Source organism: Mastomys coucha, unplaced genomic scaffold (genome assembly GCF_008632895.1).
Source record: "Mastomys coucha isolate ucsf_1 unplaced genomic scaffold, UCSF_Mcou_1 pScaffold21, whole genome shotgun sequence".
Lineage (NCBI taxonomy): Eukaryota > Metazoa > Chordata > Mammalia > Rodentia > Muridae > Mastomys > Mastomys coucha.
This window is the reverse complement of record NW_022196904.1, coordinates 172,071,260-172,087,851: the sequence shown is the minus strand read 5'-3', so window position 1 is coordinate 172,087,851 and position 16,592 is coordinate 172,071,260. Positions and strand designations below refer to the sequence as shown.

Genomic DNA, 16,592 nt, shown 5'->3' with positions numbered 1-16,592 from the left:
ACTCCAAAAGGTGGACAGCATGATCTACTTTAAAATGAGGAAAGGAATGCCAGAGAAACTATAACGGATGCAAACAGGTGCAGTTAGTCGATGCTAGAGCAGAAGGAACTCAGATCCATCCAGCTTCGGAGCCTGGACTCTTTCTCAGATTCCTGCAGAAAAGGATGGTCCTAGACAAAGCAGGCTCGCCTGGTTTCTCCTGGAACTCCTTGGTATATTCTGGAGGACTTAAAAACCCATCAGAATAGATTGCATCTAGAAGTCCAGAGTAGGACCACTTTTAAAGCCTCTGAGATGTCTCCAATGTGTAAATACACCTGAGAACCCCATTTCAGCATGTTGTTCCTGCCCACTATGCTTAGCAGAGTGTTAGGCTCTCAGTTCTCCCAACCCTGTGGGCTGTTATCATCCCCCCTCCCAGTGTGGTCTTGAGGACCTTCAGCTAGTTAGCACATAGGTAAATAGACAGTTAACAATCGATGCTTTCGGTCTACCTGTTGACTTGCCTCCTTTAAGAACCCCAGGATCCTTTGTGGTTAGATAGATGCCTTTGGTTGTGTGTCTTTTAGAGTCCCCAGGATACCCACACAATGAATGATCCAGAGCCTCTTTTGTGTTGTCTTATGTTTGTTCAAGATAATCGGTCCAGCCAGCGGCACTCTCCGCCCTTCAGCAAGACACTTCCCAGTAAGCCCAGCTGGCCTTCAGCGAAAGCGAGGCTGGCCTCCACTATGCCAGCTCCCAACTCTCTACAGAAGCCTCAAGTCCCCCCCAAACCCAAAGACCTCCTTGAGGATGAGGTAAAGTAAACCTAGGAAGAGAGCTGGAGGGACTGGGGACGTAGGTCACGAGCGACCACCCTTCCTCTAAGCCCTGCTGGTCTCCTGTCCTTTAAGTCCCTCACAAGGTGACACTCTGGGGAACTTGCTCTCCCTGAAAACAGCACATGGGACCCATTTTACTCATTTCAGTTTTCCATTGAAATGTGTATGTACCAGATCCGAGCCTCTCCTGTCATCCCCACAATGTCTCTCAACAGCCTTCACTGCTTTTACTTCCATCTCTTGCACCCTGGGAACCCAGAGACCAACCTCATCAACCTCCCCTCTGTCAGTGCCTGCCCCTTGGGAGTCTTATTCCACCTGGGATTGTCTCCTCTTGAAAGTAACCCAGTGAAGTGTGGAGGCTGTATGACAATGGCTGCCCCAATCTAAGTAGTTCTGGCTTTCATGGCATTTGCATTTTATAGACATGGGTGGCCATTAATATGGTCCTACAGGAGAGCATTGAAGACAGCTCTAAGCCATCACCAGATGGAATCTAAGAGAAGCTACTCTGAAAAAAAAAAAAACTTCTTTTGGGATGCCTGCAGGTGCTGAACCAGTTGTGAAATGACCTTCATTTGTGTCTTTATATAATTTCCAATAAGGAGACAGAAAACAGGACCTTTTAAAACACAGTAGAGACAATGTCTAGATCTAAATTCTTTCTGATCCTGTGAGCCCTGTGATTTTAGGCAAGCTGGCCAACCTCTGTGAGTCTGTTTCTTTCCTTCCCTTCTTTCTTTCTCTCTCTCTCTCTCTCTCTCTTTCTTTCTTTCTCTCTTTCCTTCTTTCTCTTTCTCTTCCTTCCTTTCTTTCTATTCTTACTATTTTGATATTTAATAGATAGCTATAGTACACACACACACACACACGCACACACACACACACACACACACACTGGGTTTCTATCATATTCTAGACTTTTTACAAAGGCATTTTTTTAGTTTCTCCTGAACACTGAATGCAGCAGCAGCCCAAACTGAGTCAGAGCTGCTGAGCCTCATGGTAGCTCCTCTCAGTTGTGGATGAATCCTTTCCTCATTTACCATGGGCTCACTGTTCCTACAACATACGCGCACATCTTCCTCCTGAAAGGCTCCTCACTTCTATCACCTCTGCACACTTCTGTGCCTGGTTCCTGCTCTGGGAGATAGTGAAAAGCAGATGGCGGCAGGAGCAGTGGTTTCTCAATCCTCAGTCTGTCAACCAGAGAGGTGACTTAAAGAGACATTCCTGTCTCCTTAAGGCAGGCATGGGGAGGGGGACCCAGGTAGCTGGACAGAGAAAGGGGTCATAGAACTCTCTTAGCCTTGGGCAAATTTACTTGAAGATGTGGCTTTAGGCACAGAAGCAAAGGGCTGTGCCAGGATCTCCATTTCTGAGATTAGCTGGGGAGGGAGCTCAGTGAAGCAGGGCAGAGCTCTGCACATACCATCCTGCAGAGGTGGCTCGAGAAAACCTGGGCCAGTGGCAAAGTAGAGAAGAGGGGCAGATGGAAGCAGATGGGAAGTTGACATTAAAAAGAAGGTTACAGGCTGGGCATGGTGGAACACACCTTTAATCCCAGCACTAGGGAGGCAGAAGCAGGCATATTTCTATGAGTTCGAGGCCAGCCTGGTCTACAAAAGCAAGGTCCAGGACAGTCAAAGCTACACAGAGAAACCTTGTCTTAAAAAAAAAGAAACAAAAAAACCAAAACCACAAAAACTGGCTGATAGTTCAGTTGGTAAAGTGTTTGCCTTACAAGGAGGAAGGCCAGAGCTCATTTCCCACAGAACCCCATAAATCAGGCATGGGTAGTGATGCCTGCCTCTAATCCCAACACTGGTGAAGACAAGTTAGGGACTGAGTCCCAGGCCAATGAGAGGCCCTGTCTTAAACAAACAAACAAACAAACAAATAAAACAGCAGCCAAGGCTAAACAAACCTTGTCTCAAATGAATCGATAGAAGAATAGATAATTTAAAAATAAATCAAATAAACAAAGCCCACAATGAGAATGGCAACTAAACAATGGCACCTGAGGTTCTTCTCTGGGCACATGTCTTTCTGCACCTGTATACACAGAGGACCAAGGATGTGACTTGGTTGGTAGAGTATTTTTCTAGCCTATACAAAGTACTGGGTTCCATTACCAGCACCACATAAATCGGGAGTGGTGGCAGAGACCAGTGACCACAGCACTCAGGAAGCCAGGGTTCATGGCCATCCTTTCCTACAGAGTAAGTTCAAGGCCAGGCTAGGCTACATGGTACCCTGTCTAGGGAGGGACAAAGAAGGAAAGAGAAAAGAAAAGGCAAAAACAACATGCATGCACGCACTCGTGCGCACGCTCACACACACACACACATCTTTTTCTAGTACTCAGAACCTCCAGTATCTCCAAAAGTTTATGTTTCATTTATTTTGTTTGTTGTTTGGGGACAGCTGTTTGTTTGCTATTGTTTTGTTTTGTTGAGACAAGGTCTCTCTACGTAGTGTTGGCTGTCCTAGAACTCACTATGTAGACCAGGCTGTCCTTGAACTCACAAAGATCTGCTTGCCTAAGTGCTGGGATCAAAAGCATACACCACTAAACCTGGCTCTCTTATTTTTATCTCAATGTAGTCTTGATAAACTGTTCAGCCAGCCTTGAACTTGCTCTGTAGCCCAGGCTGACAAAGTTATGATCCTCCTGCCTCAGCCTCCCAAGTAGCTGAGATTAGAGATGTGTATACCATCTCTGGCCTACTTCTATCTTTGACTCACATCTTACAGTCACTGAAGCTTCTCAGCTATGTGGAGGTCACGCTACCAGAGTAACCCTACTGGCAACTAAAGGATCAGTTGGTAACTAGGGGTGAGGGCGCATGCTCATGGTAATCACAGATCTCAAGAGGTCAAGGCAGGGGGATCTGTAGTTAATGTCGTGCTCAAATATTCAACAAGTGTGAGGTGAACCTGTGATAAAAGAGATGCTGTTGTTGTTGTTGTTTAAGAGTAATTTCTGCTCACACCACAGCTCCGGTTTTATGGATTGTTCATGGGATAATGGAGTTTAGGCCAGAACCTCACAGTGGGCTCGTGAAGGTGTGGACTGTGATGTATGGATTGTTCATGGGATGATGGAGTGTAGACCAGAACCTCACAGTGGGCTCGTGAAGGTGTGGACTGTAATGTATGGATTGTTCATGGGATGATGGAGTGTAGACCAGAACCTCACAGTGGGCTCGTGAAGGTGCAGACTCTGATGGAGCTTCATCGTGTACTTGTAGCAGGTGGCAAGTTCAAACCTCGGAGTTGCGGGACCGGAAATGCACATTGTGTGTTTTTTTTCTTCTTGAACAAATCAAATGTATTGGGATTGAGTCTTTTCTGTCATTTCCCTTTTGGAATAAAAACCATCTCCATTCCAGAAGTAGCATGAAATAGATTGGATTCTAGATGGTGTAGACAGGATGACTCCTGTTGAAGGCGAAGAAGAGATGAGAACCAGTTTGGGGAAGTTTAGGAGGTGTGTCCCTGCTGGAAGGCGCATGTCACTGGGATGGGTATTTGAGTTTTTATAATCTCATCCCACATCCATATAAAGCCCTGTTTAATGCTTGTGTTGAAATATGTGAACTCTCAGCTTCCTGCTCCTGTTTGCTTCTGTTTGCTATTTTGCCCATCTCTCAACACCCACCTGCCATCATGAATACCTATCCCTCTGGAACACTAGGACCAAACGCACTCCTCTTTCAATAACTTGCATCTGACCCTGATGTTTCATCACAGAAAATGCAACTGATATTATCCATGTTTCTTAAGGGACTTTAGCAGCCATAAACTTGTAGCATTCATGGAACAGAGTCTGGTAGACAAGCCTCTGTAGATACAGTGGATAAGTAAATGCCAAAAGGTACCCCATTGTAAGCAATTTTACAGTGTGTGAATTACAGTCCATTAAAGCTTTTTATAGACACGAATATCTCTTTCTCCAACAATTAACTATGACTGTACAGCAAACGTTCTCTTTACTTCTGTATTTCTTTTAGGCTGATTATGTGGTCCCCGTGGAAGATAACGATGAAAACTATATCCATCCCAGAGAAAGCAGCCCACGGCCTGCTGAGAAAGGTAAGAGTTTGGAGCGCTTGAAAGCTTCCAGCAGTTAGGTGGCACCAGGCTGCTGCTCAGCAAGTAAACATTGGGAGCTCAGATGGGACCAGCACCTCTCCGCCGTAGCCACGCCCCCTTTGGCTAGGGGAGCCTCTGCTCCAGCGCCTTTCTCCTCCCCTCCCTGCTCACGGGTTTATTCCCAGGTTATAAAAACACTGGGCTATCATCTCCGGCTGCCTTCACTCAGCGTGGTTCCCAATAGCTAACTCTCACCGGATTGCAAGCCACAGACAGGGTTGACTTCTAAGCGGTGCACAGCTATCGAATCTGCGGAGGGATGATAAAACAAGAGCTTTTGGGCTCTGCATCCTGGCTTGTTAGTTTCAACGGTGTCTCAGGCCTACAGGACACTTGGTTTGTAAATCCTGCTGGGAATAAGAAATGCCATCGCAAACACATTGTCTCAGATCAGACAGGAGAGCAGCTCCGACCCTCCAGAAATCGTGACTTTAGAAAATATAGTCCCAGGCAGGTGATAGCTCTTCTGGCGATGCTTCTCATCCAATAAACTGGACCAGAGAGAACTGGTCCTCACCTCTCTTGTTTTTTATAACAACTCCTCCTGTACTCCCCCAAGCATGAGCCACAGCTTGAAGACCAAGCCACCCAGTGAACAAAGCAACACCTATACATCCCCTTTCTTCTCTCCTTAAACAACCTCAAAATCCAAGGGAATTTGTGTATGGAAGAGAAGGAGGCACGATCAATTTGACATCACCATGTTTAGGTTTAGTATACTTTTGATTAAAATGAAACAAAGCAAAACTTTGTCTCCTAAACCTCCAGGAGCTGACGTTCTGATCCAGTATGTGTTTTAACAGATTATCTTTATTTCTTTAATCATTAATAAATAATGTCTATCCCAGAGGTTCCCCCGAGAAGATTTCTTTGCATGGCTTATGGGATTAATTAATTAATTAATTAATTAATCTTTACAGATTCTCTAATTTGACTGTTCACGTCTCTGTCTGCAATAACTTTCCTCAGGGGAACGTGTCTGCTGCAGTCACTCTATGTGTATTTGTGTGTTTCAGCTCCCATGGTGAATAGATCAACCAAGCCAAATAGCTCCTCAAAGCACATGTCGCCTCCAGGGACTGTCGCAGGTAAGTAGACGTGTGGTTTGGTTTTGAATCTGTTCCAAAAGATATGCACAACTAAGATCATACATGGACCATCACTTACATCTACAAGTTCCCTGAGGACAGGGAGCAAAGTCTTAGTCTTAGCCATGCGCACAGGCTTCTTGGAAGTGGCCTGACCTCTACCCACTAGACTGCAAAATCATCTCCCTAAACATGATGGGCAAAAATATACCCACGTGGTGCCAAGTATCTCTGAGTTGGATTCATCTTCTGGCCGGGTGAGAACCATCAGTTTAAACAAACCAGATATCTTAGTCCATAGGGACTTGTCTCCTGATGAGGGTAAAATCTCTAGATGGTATTCAGCTTTTTGTATGGAGAAGATACATAGAATCTGTTTTTCTAAGCTTTCTCTAAGTTGGTTAGGATTTAGTGCTGGAGTACCTTGTTGGGTTGATCAAGTCCAAGGTATGCTACAAAGATCATACAATGCAGCAGATCTTACACAAGAGATTTATTGGTGTGTGTGTGTATGTGTGTGTGTGGTGTGTATGTTGGGGGTACAAAAAGATTTATTGAAGCAGAAATATAAGAAAGATAGAGACAAAGAGATAAAGTAAGAAACATACAGAGACTGGGAGACAGAGGAGGCTGTGATAACGGGTCCTTTTAAAGGGTTGGTGACTTGTGATGATATAGATGCTGGCACCGAGTTTCTGAAGGCAGGTTGGGGAGCACCTGATTTCTAACAGGTATCATTTAAAACTGTGTTCCTCAAAAAAAGAAAATACCCTCTTGCCAGGCAGTGATTGAGCATACATACCTTTAATCCCAGCACTCAGGAGGCAGAGGCATCTCTGTGAGTTTGAGGCCAACCTGATCTACAGAATGAGTTCTACTACAGGCAGGGCTACATAGAGAAACACTGTCTCAAAAAACAACCAAACTAACTGACAGACAGACAGACAAACCCTTGAAATTCACAAATCCCCAAAAATGTGACAGTTGAACCTGGAGATATATGTGATTGTTCATGTATAATCTTAGTACTAATGCAGCCAAAACTGTTGCAGAATTACTGGGTGGACTCTTTTATGTGCATGCCTTAGAATACAGGATGCTACATACTCTAACAACAGTAACAACAACAACAACAACAACAACAACAACAACAACCAGACTCTAAGAATGCTTACAAAGAGCTGGAGCTCTGGAGGCTAAAGTATTGACACTGGTCTGGGGAGGGTAGGGAAACAAAACAGATGTTGAATATGAAGCTGGAGTGATGAGTAAAACACACACCGAAGCATGACACACACAGGACAGGACACACTGAAGCCCTGAAAATGAATTCCTTGCTGAGAAAGTAAGCAGCAGTTGATACCCTAACCTGCGCCTTTACAACAAACACCTTTACGTTTCTTGCTCAGGACAGATAGAGACTGAAGCTGGTTTATTTGTTTGTTTGTTTTTCCTTCTATGTTTATGCATTTGATACACTATCAACCACACTTCTCCCTTAGAGTGTCCCAACCAAGAGCTGAGCTCTTTCAGAAAAGGAGGTGGGTGCTGGGTACACCATTGCCAGGGTCCTGCTGACATGCTCCTTGATCTAGCTGCACCCTGGGAGAGCAGAGGACCTGGCTGGTGAATAGGGGAGTCTGTCTCCATTCTCCCTCACAGAAGCATCCTCCTTCCTCTCCAGAAGAGAGGCCAGGGTGACCTGCAAGCAAAACAATAGAGTCTTGGCTGAAGAGAGAAGTGCCCGCCTGGGTTCACAGCTCAGGTGGCCCTGCCACTTGCCCTCTCTGAGTCTCCATCTGTCCCACCTGGTGTTAGGGAGGTACAGATGGTGCATCTGCAATCCCTAGCACTCTGCCAGAGACACTGGGGTATTCATCACAAGACTCTAGCGATAATCCTCTTTACTAATCCTTTATGAGTTATAATTTGATTATAAATCTCATCCATCTTAGTACAAAGTTGATGACTGTTATGAACAATGATGTTTATAGTAACGCATTATGTAACCATTGCCACAGCTCACTTTAGAACATTTCCCTGCCCGCCCAGCCAAGATCCTTTATGTCCATTTGTATATAGTCAGTGATAGTTCCACTCCTGGCTCCCGGCAACCCCACGTCTGTTTCTGTTGCTAGAAACCTGCTCTTGCTGACATTTCATATAGGCAGGATCACTCATTATGTAGCCTTGCACATCTGGCTTTTGAACATCTGGCCCTTTCCCCTCACTATCAAGTCTTTAGCCAACAGGTGTGTTTGCTCCTTTTCCAGCACTTTGATTCTGGCTGTGTCCGATCGATTTTTAAAATGTCAGATTTATCCTGTTATCTGAACCCCCAAAATGAATTTGATAAGATGACTGTCCCCATTTCACAGGGCACCTGAGGCAGTGTTTGTAAGACAGTTTGGTGACAGAGAAGTAGCTAGAATGCTGTCTTCCTAATGCAAGACTATGATGGGTTTTTGTTGTTGTTGTTTATGTATTTGTCAAGGGACAGACATGCTCATGTCATGGTACACATGTGGAGGTCAGAGGACAACTTTGTAAAGTCGGTTCTCTCTTTTCACCAAGGGGTTCTGAGGACTGAACTTGGGTCCTCGGGATTGGCTGCAAGCATTTTTATCTGCGGAGCCACCTCACAGGCCCAAGAGCACCATGGTACCTCAGAGCAGAGCTGGAAGGTCCTCCCTCCTTCTGTCTGCTGGCTAAAAGCTGTTTATGGAGAGGAAAGAAAAGGAGCTATCAGCAGGCTGGTTGGGGACAGGAGGAAAGGAGAACTCAGTAAAAACCATGCAGTGGGTCTAACAAAAGCTGGGGTGGGGGTGGGGCCTGACTTAGACCTTTTACCTACTTTCTGGGTTTTCAGGCATGGCTGCCTCCTCTGCCCTGACGTCTTCTATCTAAGTATGTGTGGCTAGCCTGTTTGCAGTGTCAACCTTAATATTCAGTATTACTCAGCAGTTAGACAATCACAGTGGGACTCACACACCATGGTTGGATGACACTTCAGTTTATTTTCATGTGACTTGTACAGCTTACTGCATGTGAAGGGACACAGTAAAAAAAACAAAAAAACAAAAAACTGTCAATGTGACCGTTCCATTATTAGGGGGAAGGTTTTCATTGTGAGTAAGAGAGAGAAAATATCCAGAGGTGTCTGGAAGAGCCCAGAGCAGAGAAAAGAGAGAAACAGACTAGACATGGCCAGGGCTAGGCAAGCAGGGAGAGACAGAGAATAGTGGGGATAAGAATAGATGAAAAATATTGCACTCATACACGTGTGCACACACATGTACACACACATATACACACAACATACACACATATACACACATACACCCATGTATACACACATAACACATATACCCCCCACTCCCACATACACATACTCTCCCCACACCCACATACACACACACACATATACACACACACATACACACATATACAGCCCCACTCACACATACACCCCACACATACATATATACATACACATGTGCACACATATGCACACACACACATACACACAGACATATACACCCCCACTCCCACATACACATACTCCCTCCCACACCCACATACACACACACATATACATACATATACACACATACACACACATACACACATATACACACATACACACACGTACACACACATAACACATACACACCCCCACTCCCACATACACATACTCCCCCCCACACCCACATACACACACACACATATACATACATACACACACATACACACACATATACACACACATACACACATAGACAACCCCACTCACACATACACCCCACACATACATATATACATACACATGTACACACATATGCACACACACACATACGCACAGACATATATACCCCCACTTCCACATACACATACCCCCCACACCCACATACACACCTACCCACATATATACACACACACACACACACACACACAAGGGGGGGCATTGAACAAATCAAGTGGATTTATAAGGAGGATGAGTAGCCGGGATGGGAGGTGGGGCTGGGGGAGGGAAGCCCTGGATGCCAGTGTGGACTTGGAAGTGTGTAACAGGTACTTCTGATACTGAGGGAGCCTGGAGGCCAGCATGGGCGTTGTTGGTATGCTAATAACTACCTTAGGTGTATATCAGTAGACAGCCAAGGGAATGACTCCAAGCAGGTGGGGGGGACCATGTCACACATTCCTGAGGAATGATGGCTATTATCTAACTGCCTGGAATCCTTCTGCTGTCCAGCTGTGGCTCATTTCTGGATATGTGGACAGTTTAAGACCTAACACTTAGAAATATGGTTTTCTTTCTTACATGTTTCCTAAAATTGTATCTAAGCCACAAGTAGGAGCAGTACTGGAGAAGGCACAGCTCCATAGGGTGCTGGAGAAAGCCCAGAGCCAACTGGACCACACTCTCTGGTGTTTAGGGACATTAGCACCCAACTCAGCAAGTACTGTGGAAGGAAAAGAGTAGTCTCTGTGCAGAAGTCGAGAGAATAACCCCGTGGCCAGGCAGGCTGCCGATACTTTCTAAGGCCTTTTTCCTCAGGCTGGGATACGTGAGGACAGTACGTCTCTCCTTCCAGAGCCTGTGAGTGCCTCCCAGTGCTTACCCAAGACCAGGTCCTCCGTAGTACTTGGTAACTGATTCCTGTGTTTATGGTAAAACTCTAACACTAGAGAGGGCAGCAGATCTGACCCGAGCTTACGGAGTATCTCCTGCACGTCCATTAGGAACGAGGCACCTCTCTATATAGTGGTCTCTTAGTGAAATGACTCTTCAGGGCTTGGGGGATGGCTCGGTGAGTATGGCACTTACAGATCAAGCAGGATCTTGAATCTGAGTTTGGATCTCCAAGCACACATGTAAAAAAATCAGGCATGAGCATGGGTGCAACTGTAATTCCAGCACTGTGAGGAATAGAGACAAGAGATGTCTCTGGGACCTGATGGCTGCCAGACTACCTCCAGGTCTAATGAAAGACCCCATCTAAGAGGGAGAAGGCCGAATAATAAAGCAGGACACGTGATACTCTCTTCTGTTTTCTGTGCACACATGCACAAGCATATACATGCATATAGACCACACACAATGTTTATTCAGTTCAGTTTGATCCAAAAAAAGTCTCATCAAGCCGGGCGGTGGTGGTACACGTCTTTAATCCCAGCACTTGGGAGGCAGAGGCAGGTGGATTTCTGAGTTCGAGGCCAGCCTGGTCTACAGAGTGAGTTCCAGGACAGCCAGGGCTACAACAGAGAAACCCTGTCTCGAATCACCCCCCCCCCCCAAAAAAAAAGTCTACTCATGAACGTCCTGCTTACTGAGGAGTGTCCAAGAAGCCATGCATGTAGGGAGGCTACCGTCTCTTACTACCTCCTTCACGTTGTCTGGCTTTATTTCCAAGCAGGAAGGTGGGGAGGGTGTGGATACAAGGTCAAGGGTCCTGTATGTGACTTCAAAAGCTTCGATGGGGGGAATGGCCTTGAACTTGCCCATGAGTCTGAGGAGATCTTCTTGAAGTGTTAGAATGGCATTCTGACATACAGGCCTACAACAGAGTTTATATGTTAGCATTTTTTTCTTTTTTCCTGTATGTGTGTGTATGTGTGTATGTGTGTGTGTGTGTGTGTGTGTGTGTATAGGCACAGATATATGGGTACATGTACACGTGGAAGCTTCAGATTGATGTTGGGAATCATCCTCTATCACTCTTCCATCTTATTCTTTGAAGCAGACTCTCTCAATCAAACTTAGAGTTCATCAATATGGTTAGTCTTGCTGAGTTTCCAATCTCTCTACCTTCTAAGACTGGCATTACAAGGAAGCTACCACACCCCTGACATTTAAAAGGACTCTGAGGATCTGAACTCTGGTCTTCACACTTGTGTGGCAAGTGCTTCAACCACTGAACTATACCCCGGCCCCTGTATTGGCATTTCAAATCTCTCATCACCTGTGCCCATTGGTTTGCCCCTTGGCTTCAGTGGCACTTGACATACACCCTTCAGTAAAAGTAACACAAAACACACGTGTCTCCAAAAGGTTAGCCTCACCAATACAACCGTCCCCGCAGGCCAGACACAGTGACTGACTCTCTTGTTTGTGCTGTGCAGGTCGAAACAGTGGGGTCTGGGACTCCAAGTCATCTTTGCCTGCCGCACCATCCCCACTGCCACGGGCTGGGTGAGTACTGACTACTGATTCAGGATAGTGGTCCTATGAGATCTGGGTGTATGGGATTGAGGTGGGGTGGAGAGCCGCTGCCCTGCAGACTCCTATTAATTCTCCATTCCCATGGTAGCCTCATGTTGGAGTAGCCACTAAAATTGGAAACAAGGAGTCTTGCTTCCCATAGAGTCAGATTTAGCTACATTCTGAGTTCATTGGCTCACTGTTATCTGCAAGGCACCCCAATTTTCAGCACCTGATAGCTCTGAGACCTTCAGACAGGTTCCTCTTTTACTTTCTGATCCCTGGTTTTATTTCCAAGTAGTGTATGGCCTATAAGCGTGAACCTGGCATCAGAACATGCACTAGGGTGCTCATACATCTGAACATGCATTAGAGTGCTCATACATCTGAACATGCATGCATTAGGGTGCTCAGACATCTGAACATGCATGCATTAGGGTTCTCAGACATCTGAACATGCATGCATTAGGGTGCTCATACATCTGAACATGCATGCATTAGGGTGCTCATACATCTGAATGTATATTAGGGTGCTCATACATCTGAACATACATTAGGGTGCTCAGACATCTGAACATGCATGCATTAGGGTACTCAGACATCTGAACATGCATGCATTAGGGTGCTCATACATCTGAATGTATATTAGGGTGCTCATACATCTGAACATACATTAGGGTGCTCAGACATCTGAACATGCATCAGGGTGTGCATACATCTGAACATGCATTAGGGTGCGCATACATCTGAACATGCATTAGAGTGTGCATGCATCTGAACATGCATTAGAGTATGCATGCATCTGAACATGCGTTAGGGTGCTTTGTGGGGTATGGGATGCTTATGAGATATAAGGTGGCTTTGGAAACTGCTGGGCAAGTGTTATGACATGCTATTAAGTGACACCATACTAGTTACTTTTCTATTGCTGTTATAAGACACTATGGCCAAGGAAACATAAAAGAAAATATTTAATTTGGGCTTAGTTTCAGATGATCACAAGATTTGAATGCTTAGGGAGTGGCACTATTTGAAAGAATTAGCAGGTGTGGCCTTGTTGGAAGAAGTATGTCATTGAAAGTGGGCTTTGTGGTCTCAAAAGCCCAAACCAGGTCTAAAGTCTGTCTGTCTCTCTGTCTTTCTCTCTCTGCTTATGGGATCAGGACATAGCTCTTTCACTACTCCAGCACCTGCCTGCATGCTGCCATGCTTCCTGCCATGATGATAATGAACTGAACCTCTGAAACTCTAAGCAAGGCCCCAGTTAAATGTTTTCTTTTATAAGAATTGCCTTGGTCATAGTCATGGTGCCTCTTCACAGCAGCAGAACACAGACTAAGACATTTAACCCTTCTCCATCTGTTGGGAAGATCAGCACAATGAAATCATCCATCTGTCCCTCTGTCCTTCAAGAGCAGTCTTGCTAGCCACTGTTTCCAGTTCTATGGTGTAGGTCTAAGAAGAAGATGGCAGTTCTATTTCATCTTCCTCGTGTTTTAACAAGGCTAATCTTTTATTCTCCAGGAAGAAATCGGCTACGCCACTTAAGACTGTAAGTTGATTCTGCAATTGAAAGTGTTCGCATTTCCTGTGACATCTATTGATACCCACTTTCTTAAGGTCATCAATGCATCCCATTGTGCTTAGCATAGCAGGTTTAGCAACTGAAGCTGCTGCCTAGGCAACCCAGAGAAGCTGGGATGATAGTATTTCCTATGCACTGATCCTTGCTGGATTCTATTGGCCTCCCTAAATGTGTACGTCAGATAATAGAGAATGTACAGGCATCCATGCCCGCATCACTGCAGAAGGCCTCTGTCTATTTCCTGCCTTGTTGATCCCAGAGCAACTTGCAGACTACTACGTATCAGATAAATAGCCACAAATCAAACTTGGCTTCTGGCCACAATAGGGTGACCTTGGGCCAGCCCATGATACAAGGCAGCCCAGCTGGACCCAAGCATTTCTAGAGCCCGACAGTGACCATCACTTTGGATATGCAGAAGCTGGGACCATAAGACCAAACCCAGATGCCACATGTCCACTTGCACAAGCACTACTACCTAGAAACTGCTGAGGGAGTCACAGTGTCCATCAATACTGTTGATAGGTTAGTGATGTCCCCACAAGCGAAACAAATAGACTGCTCCTCCCATGGGACAAGCTCATCCAGTTTTCAGTGAATGAAAGGGTTGGGTCAGAAACTGCCTTCGCTTCTTTGTCATGACTTAGAGCAGCTGCAACGAATCTCTAACAGCATATTTAACAATGCTCTGATTTTCATCTCCATCTTCTGATTTGCTGACTTCCCTCTTTTTTTTTCCTTAACATAGACTCCTGTTCCTCCCCTACCAAATGCATCAAATGTTTGTGAAGGTAAGTGTATTTATTCTGAAGGTTAACGATGTACTCTAAAAATAATTTTTCAATTAATAATATGCATATAAGCTCTTAATTCTGAATTCCTTTCATCACTTATGAGCCAATTGTTAATAGAAAGCCAGCTCTTCCAAGTGACGGGTCGTTTGTGTTGTGGTACTGAGCAGCAACATTAGCTTAGGAACCTGAGCTTAGCAGGCATGGGCTGTGGAGGAAGCTACAGCCTACCCACCTCTTGCCTAAGGCTGATGGCCATGGCGGCCAGCTGGAAAGCAATATGATGGTACTATGTCTCAGGATGAACAGCTTAGACCAGGTAATGAATTCTTAAAAATTGTTTATTTAAAGTTCTGTTGCTAAGTTTTCGAAGTTCAAATGCTCCTTGTGTCCGTACATCTTCCAATGCTTCTCTGCTTTCTCTTCACCATAACCACCACCCCCACTACCCAAAAAAAAAAACCAACCAACCAAACAAACAAACAAAAACCCAAAAAACTCCATGCTTTTTAATGACCCCATTTAAAAAATTTGTATTTGAAAAGTGTGAGTGGGGGCTGGGAAGAGAAAGTAAGATTCAGTCATGATGTGGACACTTAGAACATAGAGGCATTGAAGTCCTGCCCTCACCCAGCTCCTCACACGAGGGCGCCCTGTACAAACTCACAGTGCTCGTCCTTTCCCCCTGTCCTAAGCCAGTGTCTGCACAGAGCATGCTGGTGTCCCTGCTCACGGGACAGTGGCTTTGGTTTTCCCTGAGCACACACTGTAGCTCTCATCTCTGCTTTTACTGCACCATTAGAGTTCCCACCCCCATTTTATGTCCCTCTTCTTTCCTTTCCCCAGGCTGTTTCTGCCCCACCTCCTCCTCTGCTGTCCTGTGTTCTCTGCCTCCCCTTTGAAGTTTTTCTGTTCCTGGACATCCCACACATACCTCGCATGGCTTTCCAGTCTCTCCAGCCTGATAAGCAGGAGCAAAACAGAGCCCTAGTGACCCGGGGCCTCTGTGCAAACGTCAAGGCTCCAGGAGTCTTCAAAACCAAGTCTGCTTGGAAGGCCTTACCGGAGGCTTCCCTCAGGCTTTAACAAGCAGCTTTGGTCTCATTCCAAGAGCCTAGGCAGGGGCCATCTAAACCCCAAGGGAGGTGAGCAGCCTCCTCTGCAGGAGACCTCAGGACTGAAAGACAGTGAGAAGGAAAGACAGACAAGGAAATTAGCGACTTGAGACCATGCTGGGCTTCACTGGGGGAGGGTATTATTCTGTAAGAATCATTGCCTATGGCTTGCTTAAAAGCTGGGGTGCAGGTTTGTTTCCTTTTCCATTTGGCCATTGCTAGGGGGGCCACTGAGTTGTCAGTTAAAAGAATCCGAGATGGCCAACAGACTGGCAGACACGTGACTGGGGGCGGGGCTTGGGCAGGAAGTCAGGAATCTAGAGAAACAATCCACTCGAGTTCTTTGTACACGAGTGGGTGCAGGAAAGACACTGCTGACAGGACTGACCCACGAGGTGGTTAGAGTTTTTATTGGAGATATGAGAGACGACAGACAGAGGCTTCTGGAAATGTCTAGAGCAGGGAGAGAAAGGCTGAGCATGGCCCTGGCTAGGGAAGCAGGAGAGAATAGTGGGGATAGTGGCATGGAAGGAGGTAGAGAATGGAGCATAGCTAGAGAGAGTAAGAGAAGCAAATGTGAGAATGTCCAGGCTAGAAGGATGGGTAGCTGGGGTGGGGGAGGGGCACTGAGCTGGTGGGAGAGGGAGGAGGCCTAGGATGCTGGCATGGACTTTGAAACCTGTAACAGGTACTTGGGATAATGAGAGAACCCCGAGGTCTGCACGGTCTTTAAGATCCTGATAGGATCACACAGGCAGCCATATGACTCCTGTTGGCACATGGGAACCAGTTTGACAAGTCCCTGAGGGATTGCTGGCTTTTTTCT

At 45.7% G+C, this 16,592-nt stretch overlaps 1 protein-coding gene across 1 annotated transcript in view; it reads left to right on the top strand.

The window, feature by feature from the left end:
* Nucleotides 1–16,592, top strand: part of Blnk (B cell linker) — a 69,821-nt gene that overhangs the window by 37,205 nt on the left and 16,024 nt on the right. The window contains exons 6-11 of the mRNA XM_031390297.1: nt 637–800; nt 4,841–4,922; nt 5,999–6,070; nt 12,197–12,266; nt 13,800–13,827; nt 14,609–14,651. Of these exons, the coding sequence (XP_031246157.1) occupies nt 637–800; nt 4,841–4,922; nt 5,999–6,070; nt 12,197–12,266; nt 13,800–13,827; nt 14,609–14,651 (459 nt within the window). The remainder of the gene's footprint in view (nt 1–636; nt 801–4,840; nt 4,923–5,998; nt 6,071–12,196; nt 12,267–13,799; nt 13,828–14,608; nt 14,652–16,592) is intronic.